Source organism: Halichoerus grypus, chromosome 10, assembly GCF_964656455.1.
Source record: "Halichoerus grypus chromosome 10, mHalGry1.hap1.1, whole genome shotgun sequence".
Classification (NCBI taxonomy): Eukaryota; Metazoa; Chordata; class Mammalia; order Carnivora; family Phocidae; genus Halichoerus; species Halichoerus grypus.
This window is the reverse complement of record NC_135721.1, coordinates 126,910,608-126,931,902: the sequence shown is the minus strand read 5'-3', so window position 1 is coordinate 126,931,902 and position 21,295 is coordinate 126,910,608. Positions and strand designations below refer to the sequence as shown.

Genomic DNA, 21,295 nt, shown 5'->3' with positions numbered 1-21,295 from the left:
ATTTCTCAAACATCACATTGACCAAAAAGGCCACCACATTAAACAGAACCAAAATAAGCCTTCAAATTCTTCCCAAATGAGGCCTTTCAATCAAGCCCCTATTTTTATGAGTTCTGTGTTTAATCCACAAGGTCCTGGAGAAGAGTACAAAGTATTTTCATTTCCACTGAGCAGGTGACCCACCCAAACTATTTATTTGCCCCCCAAGCTTCTGAAGTACGACTGACAAGTAAAACCACGGTAACTATGTAGATGGGTAAGTCAATCTCTGTGGAAAACGTGGATGTTGCATGCTTTTCTTAGAGGGTGAAAAAGACCTCGAACGGAAGTTAGGAAAGCCGGCGGCCACGGTTACAATCTCCTTGCACCCATGTCTTCGTCTAAACAACGTGGTTTAGACTAGATGGGTGTGTGAGCACGCTTCAGGTGCTCTCGGGCCACCTTTGTCACGTTTGCCGTTCTCACCATCACGAGTATCAGTACGTCACACATGTACAGTTACCAGTGCTCTTCACGCGGCCTCACCTCAGGCAAGAACATTCCCAAGACCGCAGGCTTCACGCGCCAATTTTCCGAATGTATGTTAAAATCAACGTGTAACTATTTTTTTTTTTTTTTTTTTTTAAAGATTTTTTCTTTATTTATTCATGAGAGACAGAGAGAGAGAGGCAGAGGGAGAAGCAGGCTCCCAAGGAGCAGGGAGCCCGATGCGGGACTCGATCCCAGGACCCTGGGATCATGACCTGAGCCGAAGGCAGACGCTTAACCGTCTGAGCCACCCAGGCACCCTCAACGTGTAACTATTAAACACCGTTTACCAACGAGCCGCCTAAAACCATCTCATCTACATGTGACAAGGTATTTCCAAGTTCCTTTCCAGGTCCAACACTTTCCGATGCCACAATTTAATACAATGATGACGACAGCGGCTAGTCTCTACCGTACATTCCAACCCCTGAGAAATGCCAGCATGCTGAATGCGTGTCATCGGGCGAGCTGTGGGCTGGGGGAGATGGATCAGAGGTTGGAGGTGGAGGCTGCCGAGTATACCTGATCTGCAGGTAGGCGCTCTTTAGCCTGCGCACTGCTTCCACCCCCCCCCCCCAGCTTTACTGAGGTATAATCGACAATTAAGACTTGTATATACTTGGGCACAACTCGATGATTTGATGTATGTATACACTGTGAAACAGTCACCGCAATCAAGCTAATTAACACTCTGTCACCTTACACGGTTACTGTTTATCTTCCTTTCTTGCGTGTGGTGAGAACACGTAAGATCTACACTTGGCAGATTTCAAGCAACCAGCACAGGACTGTTAAGGACGGTCACACTGCTACATGTTGCATCCCTAGAACTCCACACTCTGTACCCCCGACCGGTATCTCCCCGTTTCTCTAACCACCCTTCTACATTGTGTCAACAGATCTGACTCCTCTAGGCACCTCATATACATGGAATCATGCAGTATTTGTCCTTTTATGACTGGCTTCTTTCACTTAGCATAAGGCCCTCCAGGTCCATCCATGTTGTTATAAATGGCAGGATTTCCTTCTTTTTTTTTTTAAGGCTGAATAATATTCCAGTGTGTGCGTTATCCATTCATCTTTTGACATTCACATTATTTCCACATCTTAGCCATTGTGAATAATGCTGAACAGGGGAGTGCAGATGATCTCGTCAAGATCCTGATTACATTCTCTTAGAAATAAGACTCCTCGATCATAAAGTAGTTCTATTTTTAATTTTCTGAGGAACCTCTATACTGATTTCCCTATCGGCTGTACCAATTTACATTCCTGGAACAGGGCACAAGGGCTCCCTTCTCTCCACATGCTCCCTAGCGCTTGTCTTTCATCTTTCCGATAACAGTCATTTTGACAGGGGTGAGGGGATATCTCATTGTGGTTTTGATTTGCATTCCCCTGATGATTAGTGAAACCTTTTTAAGTATTTGTTGGCCATTTGTATGTCTTCTTTTGAGAATTGTCTATTCAGGTCCTTTGTCCATTTTTTAATGGGTTATTTGTTTTTTCCTATTGATTTGTAGAAGTTCTTTGTATATTTTGGATACTTACCCCTTATCAGATATATGGTTTGCAAATATTTTCTCCCACTCCACGGGATGCATTTAAACTCTGTTGATTGTTTCATTGGTTGTGCTTATAGACTGGTTTTTATTTTTTTTTTAATTTGAATTAGCTGCGAACACTTAAAAAATTGGGAGATGTGTCATAAAAATTCAGATCTAGCTTCTATTAAGAAAAAGATTATCCGGCTACACCAGGCCACAGTGGCTGGAACCAGGAGCAGCTGACCCCTTTAGCCAGGGCGTGAACTCTACAGATGTCCTGGTGCCTCGGTCCTTGCCACTGAGGACAGGTGTCATTACAGTGAGCACAAAAGCGACAAAGGTCTGTCAAGAGTGGGGAAAATGGGACACTGACAGGGTTGGGTGTCTGAAAGACATCAGAGAGAAAATACTCCCTTGTGGAAGTGACTTCAACACAGTGAGGAAGAGTGAAGGCTCCGGAGCCAGTGTGTCTGGTTCAGGTCCCTGCTCTGCCACTTCCCAATGTGGGGACTTACGTCACGTCACCTCTCCAAGCCTCAGTTCCCTCAGTAGTGAACAAGGATGATTTCAACAGCACTTACGTCATGGGGCTTTGTGAGAATTCAATAAAATAATACCCAGAAAGCATTTAAAATGGTGCTTGAAGAGTGAGGACTCAAGTGTTAATTTTTCTTTGGCCCGTAGAGTATGATTGTGCTAAGACATTCATGATGCGCTCATGAGAGAGGCCCTCTTATGTCTTTTTTTTTTTAATTTAAATTCAATTAGCCAACATATAGTACATCATTAGTTTTTGACATAATGTTCAATGATTCATTAGTTGCATATAACACCCAGTGCTCATCACATCACATGCCTTTTTAAAAGATTTATTTTAGAGAGAGAGAGAGAGAGAGAGCACATGCATGAGTGGGGGGGTGGGGAGGGCCAGAGGGAGAGGAAGAGAGAGAGAGAAGCAAACTCCCCAACGAGCGCAGAGCCTGACGTAGGGCTCGATCCCAGGACTCCGAGGTCATGAGCTGAGCCGAAATCAAGAGTTGGCCCCTTATCCAACTTAGCCACCCAGGCACCCCAAGGCCTTGTCATTTCTGCCACTTGCCTGGCTCTGGAGACTAAGTCCATATTGAAGTTTCCCAACTAGGGGCACCTGGGTGGCTCAGTCGGTTAAGCATCTCTTGATTTCGGCTCAGGTCGTGAGACTGAGCCCCACGTTGGACTCCACGCTGGACATGAAGTCTGCTTGAGATTCTCTGTCTCCCTCTGCCCACCACACCCCCCACTCACTCTCTCTGTCAAAAAAAAATAACAAAAAACCAGACAAGAAATTTCCCACTAGCCACACAGAAGGCAGTTTCAGTTACTTAAAGCCATCACTATTTTTCATTCTAAAGAGAAAAAAAAATGTCCATTTCTCCAGGGATCTTCCTTTTCCCTCACTGCAGTTTTCGCAGTTAAACAGCACCAGGACCATCATTTTTTGGAGGAATAACAGTGTTTAACTCATTTTCCTTGACAGGCTGGATCCATAATAGCACCTGTGCAAAATCAAAATATTCTCAGGCCAGGAAGGGGTGGGAGAGTGAGGAAGCCCTAATTCCAAAAGAAGGTTCCTGTAGAGGGAGCTGCCGCTGAAGAGCCCCTAAAGAGGCCCAGATGAAGCATGACTCCCCACAGTACCCCTGCCCTGCTTCCCTTGTTGACATGTCAGCCTGGGGTAGGTCTCAGAAGAGGTCTTCCTGAATGATATAATAACCACTAAGAAGTCTGCTATGTTTAAGTTTCAAGCATGCTGTCAAAATGTTAGAAAACCAAACCAAACCAAATCCTTGCAAGGTTCAGAATATGCTGATTCCCTAGGATGTCCAGCAGTCACCACCTGGCCATTACTGATTGGCTATTTCACAAACTCTGTCCCTAAGCAAAATAAGAGGGTCACCTTGCATAGGTTCAGATAAAAGAAACCCCTGCTGCCATTCCCTCCCTAGCCAGCAGGAGAACCACCCCTGTGGTGGGTATTGCCAATTACTAACTCATACCCTGAGTCCTTACAGAGCTCTAATTTTGTTTTGGAAGGGGCTGTTCCTGTATTTCCTGGCCATCCCAGCAAAAAGGGTGGCCAGGTGACCAAGTTCTAGCCAATGAGGGGTAAAGCATAAATTACTGGGGATTGCATGGGCTTCCGGGAAGGCTCCTTAGGAAGGGGCATGACTCAGCTGGGAGTCCGTGAGTCCCAACCTCTCCCTCCTTCCTGCAGAAGGACATGATAGCATCTGGAACCATGAGGTAACCTGGAGGATGAAAGTTACATGCTAAGAATAATGGGGAAAAAATTGAAGGAATCTGAGACACACCCTCCCACACCCCTGTTTTCTGTCCAGTGAAGCGGGGACCATGGGGGATGGGGTAGATGGAGTAAGATGCATTCACTCATTCATTCCATCAATAAATTGAGTACCTGCATGTTTGGCACTGTTCCAGGCATGTGGACTACATCACTGTTTAAAACAAAGATCCTTATCCTCACAGTGCTTACATTCTAGCTGGGATAATAACTGTGTTATGCTGCACACTACAGAACTAGGGAAAAAACAGAGTGGGAGGAGGCAGATGTGGAACTGGGGGGAACAAATGTGAACACATGGTGACAATAAAATGTGACATGCCTGTTTCCTACAAACTAGGGTTTGGTTGTGTCCAATGTCCAAGCACTTGGTAATATGCAAGAATACTAAAGGGAAAAAAATCAGGGAACAAAGCTGTTTGCTGTCACATTCCAGCCACACGCCAAAACGGTTCCTCGACGGAAGAAACACTTAGGCAACCTAGTGTTGCAAAGTAAATGTCCAACAAGCAGCTAACACAGAGGTCGTAAAACCCTGAGCTGGAGCCGTCCAGCAAGGCAGGCTGTGTCAGAAAGGAGGGGGTCCTGGGGGTACATTTTGTTATTTTTATAAAGTGTTGTCTGAGACAATTTTTGTTTTGTCCATAAAAAATACTGAAATTCCTAAAGCAGAGGATCTTGGATTGCTAACATGTAAAACAGGCTCCCTTTATTCTATGCACCGTTCGCACTGTTCCCACCACCTTCACATCTGATTACCATCTTAACTATTCGCTCTTTCTCTTTAACTCATTTTTTTAAGCGGAAACTTATTTGAAAGCTAATAACACAAAAGCAAACACACAGGTCCAAGTGCCAGACACTGCTCTCATGTAATTCTTACAAACCTGTAGGATAGGTACTAGCTGTGGCCTCATTTTACAGATGAGGACTCTGAGGCTCAGAGGGGTTAAAGATTTCACTCAAGGTCACAGAGCTACTACACCGTAGAGTCATGATCTGAAACCAGGCTGTCCAATCAGAATCTCCATATTGGGGGCGCCTGGGTGGCTCAGTTGTTAAGCGTCTGCCTTCGGCTCAGGTCATGATCCCAGGGTCCTGGGATCGAGCCCCGCATCGGGCTCCCTGCTCTGCGGGGAGTCTGCTTCTCCCTCTCCCACTCCCCCTGCTTGTGTTCCCTCTCTCACTGTGTCTCTCTCTGTCAAATAAATAAATAAAATCTTAAAAAAAAAAAAAGAATCTCCATATTGGCTGGAGGAGGATGACTTTGCTCTATTTTAGAATACTTAAGAATTGCGTTGTTTTTTTTCTCTTAAAGAATGAGATCCAAGAAGAAAAAATGAGCTAAGAATTCCTTAAACACACAGGTATTTGTGTACCTACGATACTCATTATCTATATGAATGTAAAAACGCTAATGTCTCATGCATGTTGGGAGTCAAAATCTTAAAAATGATCTTAAAAAAAAAAGAAAATGGAAGTGACAGTTTCTGGGCACAGGATTTCTTTTGGGTGTAATTAAAATGTTCTAAAATTGACTATGGTGACGACTGCACAACTCTGTGAATGTACTAAAAATAATTGAATTGTACATTTTAAAAAAGCTGAATTTATGGTACACAAATTTTATCTCAATAAAGCTGTTTTTTGAAAAAAAACTGACAAGAATAGCCAGGCAATGTGGAGGAGTGTGAATGGACAAATGGGGTGGGGTCCTCTAGGGAAGATTGCTGGCTGTGCCCCCAAATTCACATAAGCTAGAATGTCTCAGGCTCAAAAATCTATTTTGTAAGTTTACACAGAGCAATTTAATCCATGTCTTGGACAGGCTTGATAAGACTTACGAACTGACTGTTGATTTATCAACTTAGGATGAAAAACTAGTAAAGGGAAAAGAGATGCTCAAGTCTGTTGGTGAACCGTCTCCATCTACGCAAATTTCACTGGGAGGCAAATGATCCCAGGAAGGCCGTGGGGAGGGTTCTCAGTAAATTAAATAGGAAAACGTAGGGGTGCCTGGGTGGTGCAGTCGGTTAAGTGTCTGCCTCTTGATTTCGGCTGAGGTCATGACCTCAGGGTCCTGGGATCAAACCCCATCTAGGGTTCTGTACTCAGCGCAGAGTCTGCTTGGGACTCTCTCCCTCTCCCTCTGCCCCTCCCACTCTTGCACTGTCTCTAAAATAGATGAATACATCTTAAAAAAAATAAAAATAAAAGTAAATAAATAGGAAAATGTATGTCGAGTGCCCAGTTAGTGAGCACGGTGCCCGGCACAGTGACTGGCTAGTTAGGGGTGGCTTCAGGACGTAATGACTACAGGATGGACCCCACAGAAGGGCAGGGTGTGTCCCCTCCATCACAGAGGCACTAGAGCCCAGGCCTCTCAGTGGGTCTCGACAGCCTGGATTCCAGCCCAGGGCACCGTCTCCCTGCGTGGACATCTCCACCACCTGTCTCTTGGGTTATCCTTTCTCCTTGGCTTCCAAGGCTGCTCAATCCCTTCTTCTGAAGAACCGTCCTTTCTTTAGAGCCACATCTTGAGAACCTGAAGCCACTCACTCTTTTTAAGGGTAACAGCACACTTTTGTTCCAACCCACTATTTGCGGGTTTGCTATTTGATTGTTATAGGCAATCTGATTCCCATATTCCTGGGAGAAGCCTTGCGGCAGGGGGTGGGGGGCACCAAGTACTGGCAACAAAACCCACAGCAATATACTAAGTGCAAATCACTCTTTGTTTTACAGCAGAATTTTAAGTTACTGTGTTTTTGCAAAACCATCTTTTAGAAGTCAAGCTTTTTTTCCCCCATTCATTCAAAAAAAAATGTATTTACTGAGTGTCTGCCATGAATGCTGGGCACCATGCCAGTGTTGGGAATATAGTGGTGAACAGAGTGGTCCAGATCTCAGCCTGGTAATAAGTAAACATAAACTCTTCAGTGATCTCAGGTAGTGATAAGTGCTATGAAAAAAAGAAAAGAGGCTGATAGGGCAGAAATGTGGGAGCTGCAGAGAGGGTGATCAGTATGAACTGAGAGACCTGAAGATAAATGGGGGGGGCAGGAAGTGCAAAGGCACCAACAGCAAGCATGGCACTCCCAAGGCACACTGTGCAGTCAATACGGGGGAAAGAGGTGTAAGAGGGGATGGAGAGGCGGGCAGGGGCCAGGTCACACACTGCCTCGGAAGCCGTGGGGCAGGGCGGGCACAGACTTCACTCTGAATGGGATCCCACGGGAAATTACAAAAGGGGTTTAAGCAGAGGGGGGCTGTGATCTAATTCATGCTTTTAAGAGATCACTTTGGCTGCCACGTAGGAAATGGGCTGTAGGGGAAACACTCTGATGCAGCTATAGAGATCTGCGTTTTTATCTGTACAGTTATGCTTACTACATACCAAGTGTTTAAATATTAATATTTATTGACTGACCACAGCCTGATTAAGGGTTACAGTAAAAACCTGGTCCTTGCCCTGAGAGTTTAGGAAAGCAAAGATGGCGAAAGATCTAGAGGGTGGGCCAGGAGTTTCTGAGCACCTCCCCTGAGACATAGGACCGCAGGACTGAGACAGCAACTCTGTGCTCACCCGGAGACCCGTACCATTCTTGGTGGCAACTTTCTCTTTTGTCCTTTCCTTGAGTAAACGGATACAGAAAAACCTTCCAGCAGCAGCACTTGGTCTGTTCCTGTGTATGTCAAGCACGCTGATAAATAACAGAAGAACAAAAGCTGCTCACACACGTGTCCTGTCACAGAACATACTACCAACGCCAACTGTTGTCAATAAGGGGACAGAAGAGATGAGATGAAGTATAAAGAGGGGTCAGGTATTTCATACAGACCAAGCAGCTAGAGTGAAGAACTGCACAAAAATCACTTGGGAAGGTACATCCCTGAAAAAAATATGAATTTGAGAACTGATTCATACAACCTGCCCAGGGAAACATGCAAACATTCTGAAATAATCTTACGATAACCCAATCCACCATTTCTTACTTAATGTTTCATTTAAGACTATAATCAGGTGTGGGATGTCTCTTTCATTTAAAAAAGCAAATAAAAACACGTAATGTACTAGGTCACCAGAGAAGAAAACAAAGCTGTCTGTCTGTCTATCTGTATGTCCGCCCACCCTCCCACCTTCTTTGCTCCTTTCAGAGATGTCTGTGAGTAGCCACTAGCTGCCAGGCTCTGAACAAGGTGCAGAGATCCCGTGTATACGTGACAGAGGGGGTCCCCTTGCCCTCCTCAGGGAAGAGAAGACAGACACTGAGTGACTAACTATCCAAACAATTAACTACTGAGAGATAAACCCCCAAACTGAAGCCACCGCACTGAAGCTGACATCAAGAAGCAGTAGCGTGCTGCATTCCAGGGACTACTGAGAGAAAACCACACAGCTGACAGTGGACAACAGACATCACGCTTCGGTGGCTGTGCTCCTCAAGAGATGAGCAACAGGGAAGGGGAAGGCCCAGAAATACAAGCTGCTATCAGAGGTTTCCTGCAGATGTTACCAGACCCCTTCAACTGCCCCTCAGCCATAGACGGGTCCCTCGCACGGCGGGAAAGGAACAGTGCCCAGGGTGTACCTGACAGCGATGGGCCTCTTTCTCTGGGTGCGTCTCCATTCTCTGAACTCATTTTTCCGGAACCACTCCTGGCATGTTCACCGTTGGTTAAATCTGACTTTTCAGGAGTCGTTGGTTTGCTCTGTGCCTGGCTCTGCTTCAGATGACTGAACTTTGGGGACACTGTTGCAGCTTGGATCACAGGGGACTGGGGTTTTGACGGGATTGGTCTTTCCAATTCTCTGGCCTCCTGCAACTACAAGGCAACAAAAAAGGGATTTAATCTAAATGCTGCCAGCACTGGGGTGCTTGGCTAGCTCAGTCGGTGGAGCCTGTGAATCTTGATGTCAGGGTTGTGGGTTCGAGTCCCATGCTGGGTGTAGAGATAACTTAAAAATAATAAAACCTTAAAAAAAAACACACACAAAAAAACCTGGTCCCAGCATTTTAAGAAGGACCAGAAAATACGCCAGCCTGAAGGATAACATTTTAAACAGAAGAATAACATTTTAAAAAGGAGATAAATTCTCTTGACAAACTCAAAGCAAATTCTGAATGCTGATTCCAAAACCCAAGCTAGACTGTCTCTCTGCTTTTTAAAGCAAGAACAAAAACAGAATTCAGAGGAAGAAGGGATGGACTTTAAAATGAAACCGTTCACACATCGGGTGTGCCGTGCCCCCAGCAGCTGATGACCGCCACCACTCACCACTTGGTTTTCCATGCGCGTGAAAATGACGTTCAGCATCTGAGTGAGGGTAGCCTTGGCAGTGGTTTGATTGATGAGATTTTTGCTGGCCAAATAGATATTGTAACATGTCCTGACTGTCTGCAGGATAGTGCCCTCATGAATTTCAATGTGTGGGGATGTCACCGCCGTCAGAAGAGCCTAAAACAAAAATCCACAACCTTCACCTTCACAAACATCCACCTGCCTCCCATCCTCCCACAGCCAAACTTTTCTACAGGGTTTGGCTTTGTTTTGGTTTGGTTTTGTAAATTTTAAGAAGATGGCTCTGCAAACCAAAACTCCCTACTGCTCTGAGCTTAAAGATAATTATTAACTCTATAAAATCCAAATTATTTGCTGTAATTAAGTTGTGGTGAAGAGGGCTATCAGTATACTTTTTTAAAAGCCAAAACACAGGCAGTTCTCTCAGGAGGGAAACCGCTCCAACTCAATCTCACCTATATTAATCACAAAATACACAGGTTTTGATAGGCAGTCAGCGTTCCAGTTCCCTGGAGGGTTTTCAAGAGAGCTTCAGGAGTGGCTAACATGGAGCCATCCGCACAAAGCTAACACAGTCAGGACTGAAGATCTGGAACGCTGGCTACACCCATCCTGACCCTGTTCTCTCGACAAGCAGACAGTACTACCACATGCCAAACCACTTCTGGCAGCAGAAATGGAACAGGGAAAGGGCAATGGAATGGGAGGTGGAGGGCGGGGCAGGACAAGAGGACAGGGGCAGATTGGTGTAAGATCATCCAGGACCCACTGAGAAATGGCAGACTGGAAATCCAGAATTTCAAGGAGAAAGACCAGAGGATTTCAGCTGAGTCAACTGACAAGCAATTTACATTGTTATTAGTGGAACTGTTTACTTTGAAAACACACCTGGTTCCACTTTTCCTGTCTGTCTGTGCTAATAAATTCTGACACTTAACAGAAGATCTAAGCGATGCTTACACTCTTCTGTTCCAGCTCAGCACCACCTGAGACAACTAACACATGGCGAATTAGAAATCCAAATTCCCAGGGGAGACTAGCTTGCTTATTTAAAAATCCAGACCAGGCAAACAAACAGAACTACCTTAATTATTTGTAACTGAACTCCTTCGTCGGTCTGAGGGCCCTGAAAACAGTTGCAAATGGTTTCAACAATGCGGTCGATGAGCCGCTTCCCTGGGGCTCCGCTGTCGGGGGCGTTGCCGGTGATGTGCCCATACGCGATGAGTTTCTAAATACAGAAAGAACAGAGATGACAAGTTTCTGCCTGGCCAGGCTGAGGCTGCCCATGGCGGCAAAAGACAGGCAGTAAGCTTGACCTTAACTTCCGGTTCTCACAGATCCCTCTGCTCCCCTGGGGCATGGCAGGCACAGCCACCCTATGGGTGCAGTGTTCACCCTGTCTCCCATGGCAGAAAAGCCCCAGGATGGTGAAAGCTGTCCAAGGGAATAGGCGAGGTGTAGAACAGTCGCCGGTACACGACCACTGTTGTGAAAAACTGATGGACCAAAAGCTACACACAATGGAGTCAGGGGTTGCCCAGAGCTGGGGGCGGTGGGGGGGGGGGGTAGAGGGAAACGGGGAATGACTGCTGATGAACCCAGATAAAGATGGTCTACAATTAGATTGTGGGGATGGTTGCACAGCTCTGTCAATGTACAAAAATCACTGAATTGCACACTTTCAATGGGTGACTCGTATGCATGTGAATTATTTCACGAGCTGTTAAAAACCATATATATGTTTTTCTTTTTAAAAGGAAAGATACATAAGAAACAACCGATAATGTGTTTTGCTGGAGGGGGAACTCAATTCTGCACCTTTGTTATCTAACGTGTGTCAACCCAGTGGCTGAAGAAGTGGGGGGCTGCCTGGACCACGCCCTCTTGGTCAGGCTACTGACTGGCTTGGACAGGGGCTGCCTTTCAGAGGCCTGTGCCACCTCACTTAGGACCTGGATTTCACTGTGGAGAATCTGAAAGCTGGAAAGGAAGTCAAAGGCCAGGGGCAGGATGATTTCCAAGCCTGGCTGAGACTCAGAATCACCTGAGGGAGCCCATTACAAATGCAGATTCCCAGTCCTCAACGCAGACCTAGTGAATCAGAACTTCTGGGGGAGAGCCTGGTAACCAGTGTTTTTCTCCAAGCTGTCCAGGTTATTTTGAGGGTTGACCAGATAAAAGAATCACTCATCTGACACAACCCCTCTAGGATATGTGAATTCTAAGGCATTCTCTGCTTCCACTGACTTAAAAGACTTCTTAAAATGCTGTCCTTTTGGGCGCCTGGGTGGCTCAGTCGTTAAGCGTCTGCCTTCGGCTCAGGTCATGATCCCGGGGTCCTGGGATCGAGTCCCACATCGGGCTCCCTGCTCGGCGGGAAGCCTGCCTCTCCCTCTCCCACTCCCCCTGCTTGTGTTCCTGCTCTAGCTATCTCTCTCTCTGTCAAATAAATAAATAAAATCTTTAAAAAAAAAAAAAAATGCTGTCCTTTTTGGTTCCTAATTTGTCATTTCCTTGCCTCTACACGCACAGAGTGACACAAGGACCTGAGGTTATCTACTGTGCCACCAGCACTATGCTAGGAAGACCTGCCGCTTTGCAGAGGCCCGACTCCATTTCTCAACAGCTTTTCCCCCATCATTAGCTGTGGAAGCACTGCCATCCGGTAAGCTGAACAAAACGGGTGAAGAGAGAGTGGCTGAGAGTAGAACATGATCCTGCCAGATCGTGTGACTGAATGAGCAGGAGAGGCCTGCACACCCTCTGCTGATCAAGTCCAACCACAGAGGTCACCAGACAGGGGCAGGGGGTGGGAGCAGGAGTGGGGAAGGTGCAGAGGGTGGGGGCGGCGCTGAAATGTGTTTCTGAAAAACAGCTCAAGATGCCCTTTACCTCAAACCCCTCCCTGCTGCTAGACACGCAGGCTTCCGAAGTGGGCAGCGCTGGCTGCCTGGTAAGTGAACTTTGGTTTTTGACATTGCTTATGCCTTACCCCTAATGGATGCCTAAGCCCATCTGGAGCACCAGATTATGTGTGGGATGGTTCTGAACTCCTAAAATGTGAATGCTGAGAAGTAGTCCCCATAGAACCCAGCAATGATGCAACAAAGCAAGGATGGAGGTGAACCACTGCTGAATTCAAATATGGAAAAGGATTGGAAGGATCCTCTCTCCTCTACAGGCTCCTGAGAGAGCACATTCCCCTTCAAGTTGAACAGGGTTTTATTTTATTTATTTATTTATTTTAAAGATTTATTTATTTGACAGAGAGACATAGCGAGAGAGGGAACACAAGCAGGGGGAGTGGGAGAGGGAGAAGCAGGCTTCCCATGGAGCAAGGAGCCCGATGCGGGGCTCGATCCCAGGACCCTGGGATCATGACCTGAGCCGAAGGCAGACGCTTAACTGACTGAGCCACCCAGGTGCCCCAAGTTGAACAGGGTTTTAAAGTATGGCTTCACTCCCATGTCTGTGCAGTGACACAGGGCCAGAAGAAAGCAGAGTTCCTGCATCCTTGGGGATTTCTAGTTCTGCCCTCTTACCCCTCCTTGGGCCAGATATTGTCCTGGGCACTGGTGGCACAACAGGGAGTAAGACGGTCCTTCTTCCCCTGGAGTTTATATTCTCCAGGGCGGGGCAGACCAAAGCCAAAAGTCCTGGCTAGGATCTCCAGGGCTCTGTCTGATTTGTAGACATCTTAAAAAGAACAAGTTGCAGTGATAATGCATAGCATTATCTCATTTTTGGAAAATAAAAACTATGTGACTATGTGTGTATTTTTGTAAATGCACAGAAAAAAGCCCGGAAACATAGCAGAGGTCCAGCAGCATGAGTGAGCTTGGCAAGCTCACTTAAGGAAAGTGCTTTGCACAGTGAGTGGGGTGGAAAGTTACTGGATTAACATGATGTGGTACATTTCTAAAGGCTCCTTCCAGTTCCTGCACGGCGAACAGGCTGGAGGGCCACAGGAGTAGAAGCAGGGGACCAGTGAGGAGGCTACCGCATCTGTCCAGGAGGGAGATGCTGGTGGCTTGGACTCGGGAGGGTGACACAGATGGAGGGTAGAAATTCCTGCTTTATTTCTTGTTGATGCAATGAGATGGGAAGAGGGCAGAGGAGGGAGGCCTTTGGGCAGCTGACTCATTGACCCTTGTGTCCAAGGAGGCTGCCTGCACAGGGATGTTCACTGTTACTCTATTTGTCAATGCCCCTCTATAGGGGAAGAGATAAATTAAATGATGGCATAACATATCATACATCAGTCAAAAGGATGCACATAGCCACATAGCTAGATCTTAAAAACACTGTGGAAAGTAAAAAGCAAGCTGGAGAATACCTAAAACTTACATAACATTATATGTCAACAATACTTCAATAATAAAAACTTTTTAAAAATTATTTTAAAGAAAAGTATTAAATACATAACGATAAAGAAGAGTGCAGATATGGAAGAAATTGAGGGTGAAACATGATTGACTTGTGTTTGAAAAACACTGAGTCCTCATCATATTGCTCCTCATCATCACCTACAAAGGCAAATGACACTATTGTTATTCTATGTCTGAGGATCCCGGACTCTGGAAAGGTTAAAGAACCTGTTCCAGGTGTCTTAGTGACATGTTAAGCCAGTATATAAATGCTAAGCTATCTGTGACCCAAGTCTGTGCTTTCTAGCCTTGACTTATTTTCCTTCTTTATGGACAAAAAGTTTTATTACGTTGGGTCATATGAAGTTCCTGAAACCTGTTTTTCACTCCATGAGAATGACAATTTCATGTGGTTCAACCTGAAACATTATTAAAATGAGAAAGTCCACATATCCAACTAACATTCTAAAGATGCAAATAAATTAGGGAAACTTGTCAAATTCATAAAATAAAAATCTACCACCCATAGGCAAGAAAAAAATGAACAAGAAAGGAAAAAAGTATACGACCTGCACAGGGTTGGGGCTAGTGGTCTAAGGGACTTCAGCCTTATCTGTAAAGTTCTAAAAAAAAAAAATTTTAACAGAGAATGTAGTCATGTACAACTTTTATAATTACGAATGGATGTTAAAATGTGCTTCAAAAATCCGAAGTTATCTAGAAATGAGAACTAAAACATAATGCTTGTGGTATGAACGAAGGATAGCTGAGACCAGTGGTTTCCTACAGCCCTCACTGGGACATAGAAAGAAAATATTACAACTCTATTCCTATTTTTTTTTATCTTTTTGAAAGTTCTCTTTGTGTATGTTTTATAATATGTGTAATGGAGTAACACTAGTACATGTACATAATCTTACCATTAAAGAAATATGAATATATTAGAAGGATATTCTCAAAAAAAAAAAATCTGGTTACTGACATATGCCCAGGGAACCTTGGAAATCACGCACTGAGTAAGGCAAGACTGAGCCTAATGCCCCTCCGCTGGCAGGGAGGGGAAGTGTGCAGCAGACCAGGTGCTGAAGGGAAGGAATAAAGAGAATCTATCTTTTGGTAGAAGTGAGCAGCAGCAGGAGAACTCTCTAGGTTTCTGTCAGAGGAGAGAGGGAACTCTAAGCTAACTGTGCTCAGGACAGACCAAACCCATAAGCACCTTTGCATCCCATCACCTCTCTAAGCTCAGAGAAGGATGCCTTTAAATGCCCAGGGCAGAATGTGGATATGTCTGCAGCTGGCTTCAATTCTGCTCAAACCAACCTTTGCCCTTAGACACTGGCCTTCCATTTCCAAGACGGAAGTCATCTCTCCCACGCTGGGAAAAGCCAGTCTAACAGGCTTTGCAAGGACAACCTCGAAGAGCGAATGAAATTTTTCATTCACTATTCCAGGGAGCACTGGGTCACTTTCTAATGTCGTAAAAAGGACGACACAGCTTGCATTTTGTAAAATGACCAAAGAAATTCGAGTATACCTACTAAATCACAGAGAACTTCCAGTCTTAAAAAAAAAAAAGAGCTAGCCATATGTCGTAGGCCTGAAGACACTTTTACATTTATAGTTCAAGTCAGGACAGTGGGCTGAAGCAGAGCAGGATGTCAATGTTTCCGTTCCAGAGTTCCAGAAACAGATTATTTCCAGGAAAATATAGAACATAAAATACAAACAGCATTATTTTTAATCAAAGGGCCAGAACCACAGGGTAACAGTTAAGAGTGGTGGTCAGCAACCTTTTTCTGTAAAGAACCAAATTTTTAGGCTTTATGGTCTCTGTTCCATCAACTCAGCTGTAGTAGTGGGAAAGCAGCTAGAGATCAGAAACAACGGGCACAGCTGTTGCTACGGACTAAATGTTTGTGTCCCCCTGTTCCTATGTTGAAGCCCTCCTCCCAGTGAGATGGTATTAGGAGGTAGGGCCTTTGGGAGGTGATTAGGTTTAGATAAGATCATGAAGGTGGGGTCCTCATGATGGGATCAGTGCCCTAGAAGAAGAGACTGGAGATCTAGTGTGCTCTCTCTGCCATGTGAGGACACAGCTGACGACTGAGCCATCTACAAACCAGGAAGAGGGCTCTTACCAGGAACTGAATCAGCTGGCACCCTGATCTTGCCGTCCCCAGCCTCCAGAACTGGGGGAAATAAATATCTCTTGCTTAAGCCACCCAGTCTGTGGTATTCTGTTGTATGAGCCTGACTAGATTAAGACAGCTATGTTCCAATAAAACTTTATTTATAAAAGCAGGTGGCAGGCCAGATCTGGCTTACAATTTTAGTTTAACGACCCCTGGTTAAGAATTCAGACAGGGTGGGGAGAGGTCTAGATACCCCATTCCACCACTTCCTGGGCAGGGGGAGCTCTGCAGGGCTGGTCACTTTATTCTCTCAACCTCCATTTCCTCAATTCCAAAATGAGGATGAGAGTTAAGTAACCAGAGTGTTGCTGGGAAGATTAAACACAATGCTGCGGACAGAGCACTGAGCACAGGGCCCAGCACAGGCCAAGTACTCAATAGCCACTGTTCTTAGTACATCGGTAATGTTAACTGTCAGCACCAGCTTCAGAACTAGACCGTAACATGAGAAGAAAACAACTAAAATTAACTTATGCCAAATTTCCTCAGAAAATTTCACAGCAACAAATATTTTAGGATGGAAGGAGGACTTGGGCCTGCCATTTAAGAATTCTTGGCTCATTATATGTTTCACATAGGACAATCTGTACAGAATTATATTGAATGAGAAAATAGCTTTTCATTTGGAAGAACTGCTTCTGCGAAGAAACTGTCATCAACTTTCAAGTACAGATATATCAAAGAAGCGAGATTAATAGAGTAAATATTAGACTGGAGATGCCAAAAACATGGCATGCCCACTGCCACTTGGCAGCCCGTGCCTCAGCAGACATCACCAACTGATCACTGTACTTTCTCAAGAAATCCAGATGAAGCTGCAGATAGCTTTTCAACACAGCTTCTGAGCAATCATAATATAAAACCTATTCACTATGCCTGTTCTAGAAAGTACTGATAAATTGTGGACCTCTGAATATAATTTTTTAATTTATCAAGCTTTTTCCATTGATGTGTAGGTTACCTGCTGGGGTTAAGGATAAAAGTGAGGTAACCAGAAACCTCAGGAGTAGATCTTAAAAGAAAAAAAACAAAACAAAACAAAACAAGAATGCTGGACCAGGAATTAAGAGACCCACATTGTAGCCCTGTTTCTGTCTTTCATACTTGCATATTACTGGACAAGTTATCTTAACTTCTTTATTCCTGTTTCTTCATCAATCAAAGGTGATTTATAACAAGGTCACTGTGGCTCTCATATAGTCAATCCTTATCATTCCCAGATCCTGTATTTGCAGATGTACCCAACTCAACTACAATTTATTTGTAAGCCCCAAATCAATACTTGTGGCACTTTTGCAGTCATGTGTGGACACACGCAGAGCAGTGAAAAAAATCAAATCACCTGATGCATACATTCTCAGCTGAGGTCAAACAAGGAGATGCTCTGTCTTCTCATTTCAGCTCTTACACTGTAAGCATTATCTTTTCTGTGGCCTATTTCATGCCACATTTTTTGCTTTTTTTGGTCCATTTTGTTGGTGTTTTTGCCATTTAAAATGGTCCCTAAGCACTGTGCTGAAGTGCTGTCTACTGTTCCTAGTAGAGCAAGAAGGCAATGATGTGCCTTACGGAGAAATTACGTGTTAGGTGAGCTTTGTTCAGGCATGTGTTACAGTGCTGTGACCATGAGTGCAATGTTAATGAATCAATAAGATATATTAAATAAGGCGTCTTTAAACAGAAAAACACAAAGAACAAAGTTACATATTGCTTTATGTATTGACCAGTTGATGAACGTGTTTACGCCAGAGGCTCACAGGCACCTTATCCTGTATTTCTTATGGGAACAATGATTCAGGATTTGCTTATTCCACATTCACAGTGTCTTTATAGAATATCACACAAATGATGAATAGTGATATCTATTTCTCTACTTGATATTCTGAATTTTAATGCCATCAAGAAAGAGGTGGCATAAAAATATTGCATGTGCCCACGTGTACCCACATTTCCAACTAATCCTAAAGGTTTCACTTAGAAAAACATACATTAAGGGAGTACAACAAAGTATTTCCAGGGAAACACATTCTTGTTCTGGCTAAGGAGGTCAGACCCCTTACCCTTCCCTCCCTCAAAGAACATGTTGGATTGCTCCTTCCTCCATCACCCTGGAAGCATAGTTCCCCTAAAAGGACCAGCGATGGCTTGGAGGAAACCCTCTTTACACCAGCAAGTTTCAACGTGGTACCTGCAAGCAGTCGAGGGATGTGCTGACCACCCGGGGGGACTTGGACTGGCAAGCTAGCTCAAATGGAAGGAAATACTTGTCAGCTTCAATGAAGTTTGCCTTTGGTGGTGCGGCAGCGCCAAGCCTAGAGAAAAAGCAGGAGAGGGCCAGAGAGGGGAAGTGAAAAAACAAAAAGTTTGCTTTTCCTACACATCACTCTAACTTCCCATCCCACTTGCAATCATTTAATTGAAAGTGCCTGCAAACTGCATCTGCGGGGCGAGACAATTAAAAATGGAAACACATGCATTAGGACAAAAGACCAAAGTGCCACAGGCAGAAGGGAAGGTCTCTGATTAGGGAGCTATGTTGACACCGTCCTGGCATCAGCCATGTTCTGAAATGTGACCAACTGGCTTTTTAACTATGAAGACGAGGAGCAGCCACTTCTGGGGCAAGCTGTCCTCCTGCCCAAGGAAGCATGACATACAGGCCAAGGGCTTTGCCTCATCTGTCAAGAAAAGGTACAGCAGCATTAACTTGATCTACTTTACCCTTTCCTGCAAATGTGCAGTTATTGAGTTGGTAACCTGTTAACCTAGCATCTGTTCAAACACATACGGAGTCCTGCCATGTGTCCGACACTGCTAGGAGAGTATGTGCCACCTGGGAGCTAAGGAATACGAGAAAACACGCACAGGAAGGGGTTCCCATGGCTACTACCTCTCCCTTAATACTGTATTCCAGCAAAGAGAAGAGCTTACCTCTGCTTTTCTATCTCTGTTTTAATTTCATCTGGTGGGGAAGAAAGAAAGCCATGTTAGGAGCATGCAATATTTATATAAAAGAAAACTTTACTAAAAGATATTTGGAAAATATTAAAAAGAATGTTTATGAGCTTTTAAAGAACGAAAGGCTGACATGAAATTATTAAAAGTGACTATAGTAACAATAATAATAGCTAACACAGACATGGAGGTTATTTTGTGCTAGGCAATGCTCTAAGTACTTCACATACTTTCATTTACTTAATCCTCAAAACAATCCTATGAGGTAGGTGGTATTCATCTCCATCTTATTTAGAGCAGGACTTCTCAACCAAGACACTACTGACAATGTGACACCAGGGAACAGGTAATCCATGGGGCTGTCCTGTGCACTGTAGAATGTTTAGCAACATCCCTGGCTTCTACCAACTGGATTCTAGGAGCAACCTCCTGCACTCTGGAAAACCAAAAATGTCTCCAAACATTGCCGAGTGTCCCCTGGGGCAAAACTGCCCCAGTTGAGAATCACTGATTTAGATGAGAAGCCACGGCACAGAAAGGTTAGGTAACTTGCCTCCTGTGATGTATCAGGAACTGGGGAACCAGAATTTGAATCTAGGCCTTTTGGCCCCATAGTCCAATGTTCTAGCTATTTCCCCATTCTGCAAAATGTATGTTAACGACAGCTACCACAATATTATGGTCATGTAATAATATTTCAACTGTCTAAAAATATGTATAGAAGACTGGCAACAAATAGAACAAAAAGCTGTGTTAATAGAATGACTATTTTTTCTTTTTTTTTCACATTTTCTATGATAAGCATATATATTTTTACAATTTTTTTTAATTGTGGTAAACACACCTAAAAATTTACCATCTTAACCATTTTTAAATGTACAGCTCAGTATATTGACTACACTCATATTGTTGTGCTAAGGCATATATAATTTTTATGAATAAAAATTTTTACCATGGAGGTTATAACAACTACCCAGTGAAGGTTACAGAAATAAAGTGTCATTATTCACAAATCACAACCTCAAAGAGATAATCTTATTTCCAGGAGAACAGCGTCTGTGCCCTTGAAACAACAGAACACTCCACCTAGACATGGAGAGAATTCTCCCCCAGCCCCTCAGTCAGATGTATTCTTGCATGTTACGCTCCGCAGGCTCAACATATTATCAAAGCAGGCCACTGAAACAAGTCTGCACCAAATGCCATGTATTTAGATAATCTCCAAAAGGGCAGCCTTTTTACAATCTGTTGAGAACCAGTGGTTTGGATATGGCATTAGTTATCCCAGCAACACAGTTCTGGTAATTACAAATTTCCTTTGCTTGGAGAACTCCTTCTAGACTGAGCTAGGAAGTGAAAACTGAACAACTAGACTCACTAGAGGTGGCAATTTCTAACCTTCAAGCCAACCTTCCAATGTCCTCTTACTACACACATAAGAAAATGGGTGAGAAACACCCAGATGATTAATATCAAGCATTTTGCTCACAGACCATAAGGGCTGTGACACACAGGGTCTGTTAAAGACAGCTCTGTGGCACGGTTCCTTCCCTTTAGGGACAAGAAGTAGCTGTGGCTTCCTCTAGCAGAGGCCCCCAGGCTGTGGGAATGGCCCAGGAGGCTGGGAGCCAAGCTTGCAGAAATCTATATCCAGAATATCAAGGCTCTGCTCAGTGCTTAAGATCGTGCCACTCTGTGACACTCCAAAGGGGCACTGCTGCTCAAACTTGAAAGAAAGTAAGGTTTCCTTCCAACCATGGTTACTTTGTTAGAGTTTAGATGTTCAATGTGCCTGAAGCAATCAGGCCTTCACTAGAGTCTGTGCTGGCCTCTGAGCTCCAAAATTACCTGTTCTGGAACGTCACCAGTGCTAACTCACCGATGGCTAAGGCAGGGTCTGACCTACAGCAGGTGGCCAACAAGTGACAGTTCTCTTGCTCTTTTCTTAAAACAAGAGCCAGAAATAGTGCAAAATCTCTAGTGCCATGGGTGGAACCAAGCAGAGCCAAGGGGAAAAAGAAAATGAAGGGCAGGTGCCCATTCAGTCCTCACCACAAC

General features: G+C 44.4%; 1 protein-coding gene across 1 annotated transcript in view; it reads right to left on the bottom strand.

Moving 5' to 3' along the window:
- ARFGEF2 (ARF guanine nucleotide exchange factor 2) overlaps window positions 1–21,295 on the bottom strand; it is a 91,560-nt gene that overhangs the window by 59,351 nt on the left and 10,914 nt on the right. The window contains exons 2-6 of the mRNA XM_078057286.1: window positions 19,214–19,244; window positions 18,471–18,594; window positions 10,805–10,951; window positions 9,697–9,876; window positions 9,009–9,243 (exon numbers count right to left, since the gene is read on the bottom strand). Coding sequence (XP_077913412.1) covers window positions 9,009–9,243; window positions 9,697–9,876; window positions 10,805–10,951; window positions 18,471–18,594; window positions 19,214–19,244 — 717 coding nt within the window. The remainder of the gene's footprint in view (window positions 1–9,008; window positions 9,244–9,696; window positions 9,877–10,804; window positions 10,952–18,470; window positions 18,595–19,213; window positions 19,245–21,295) is intronic.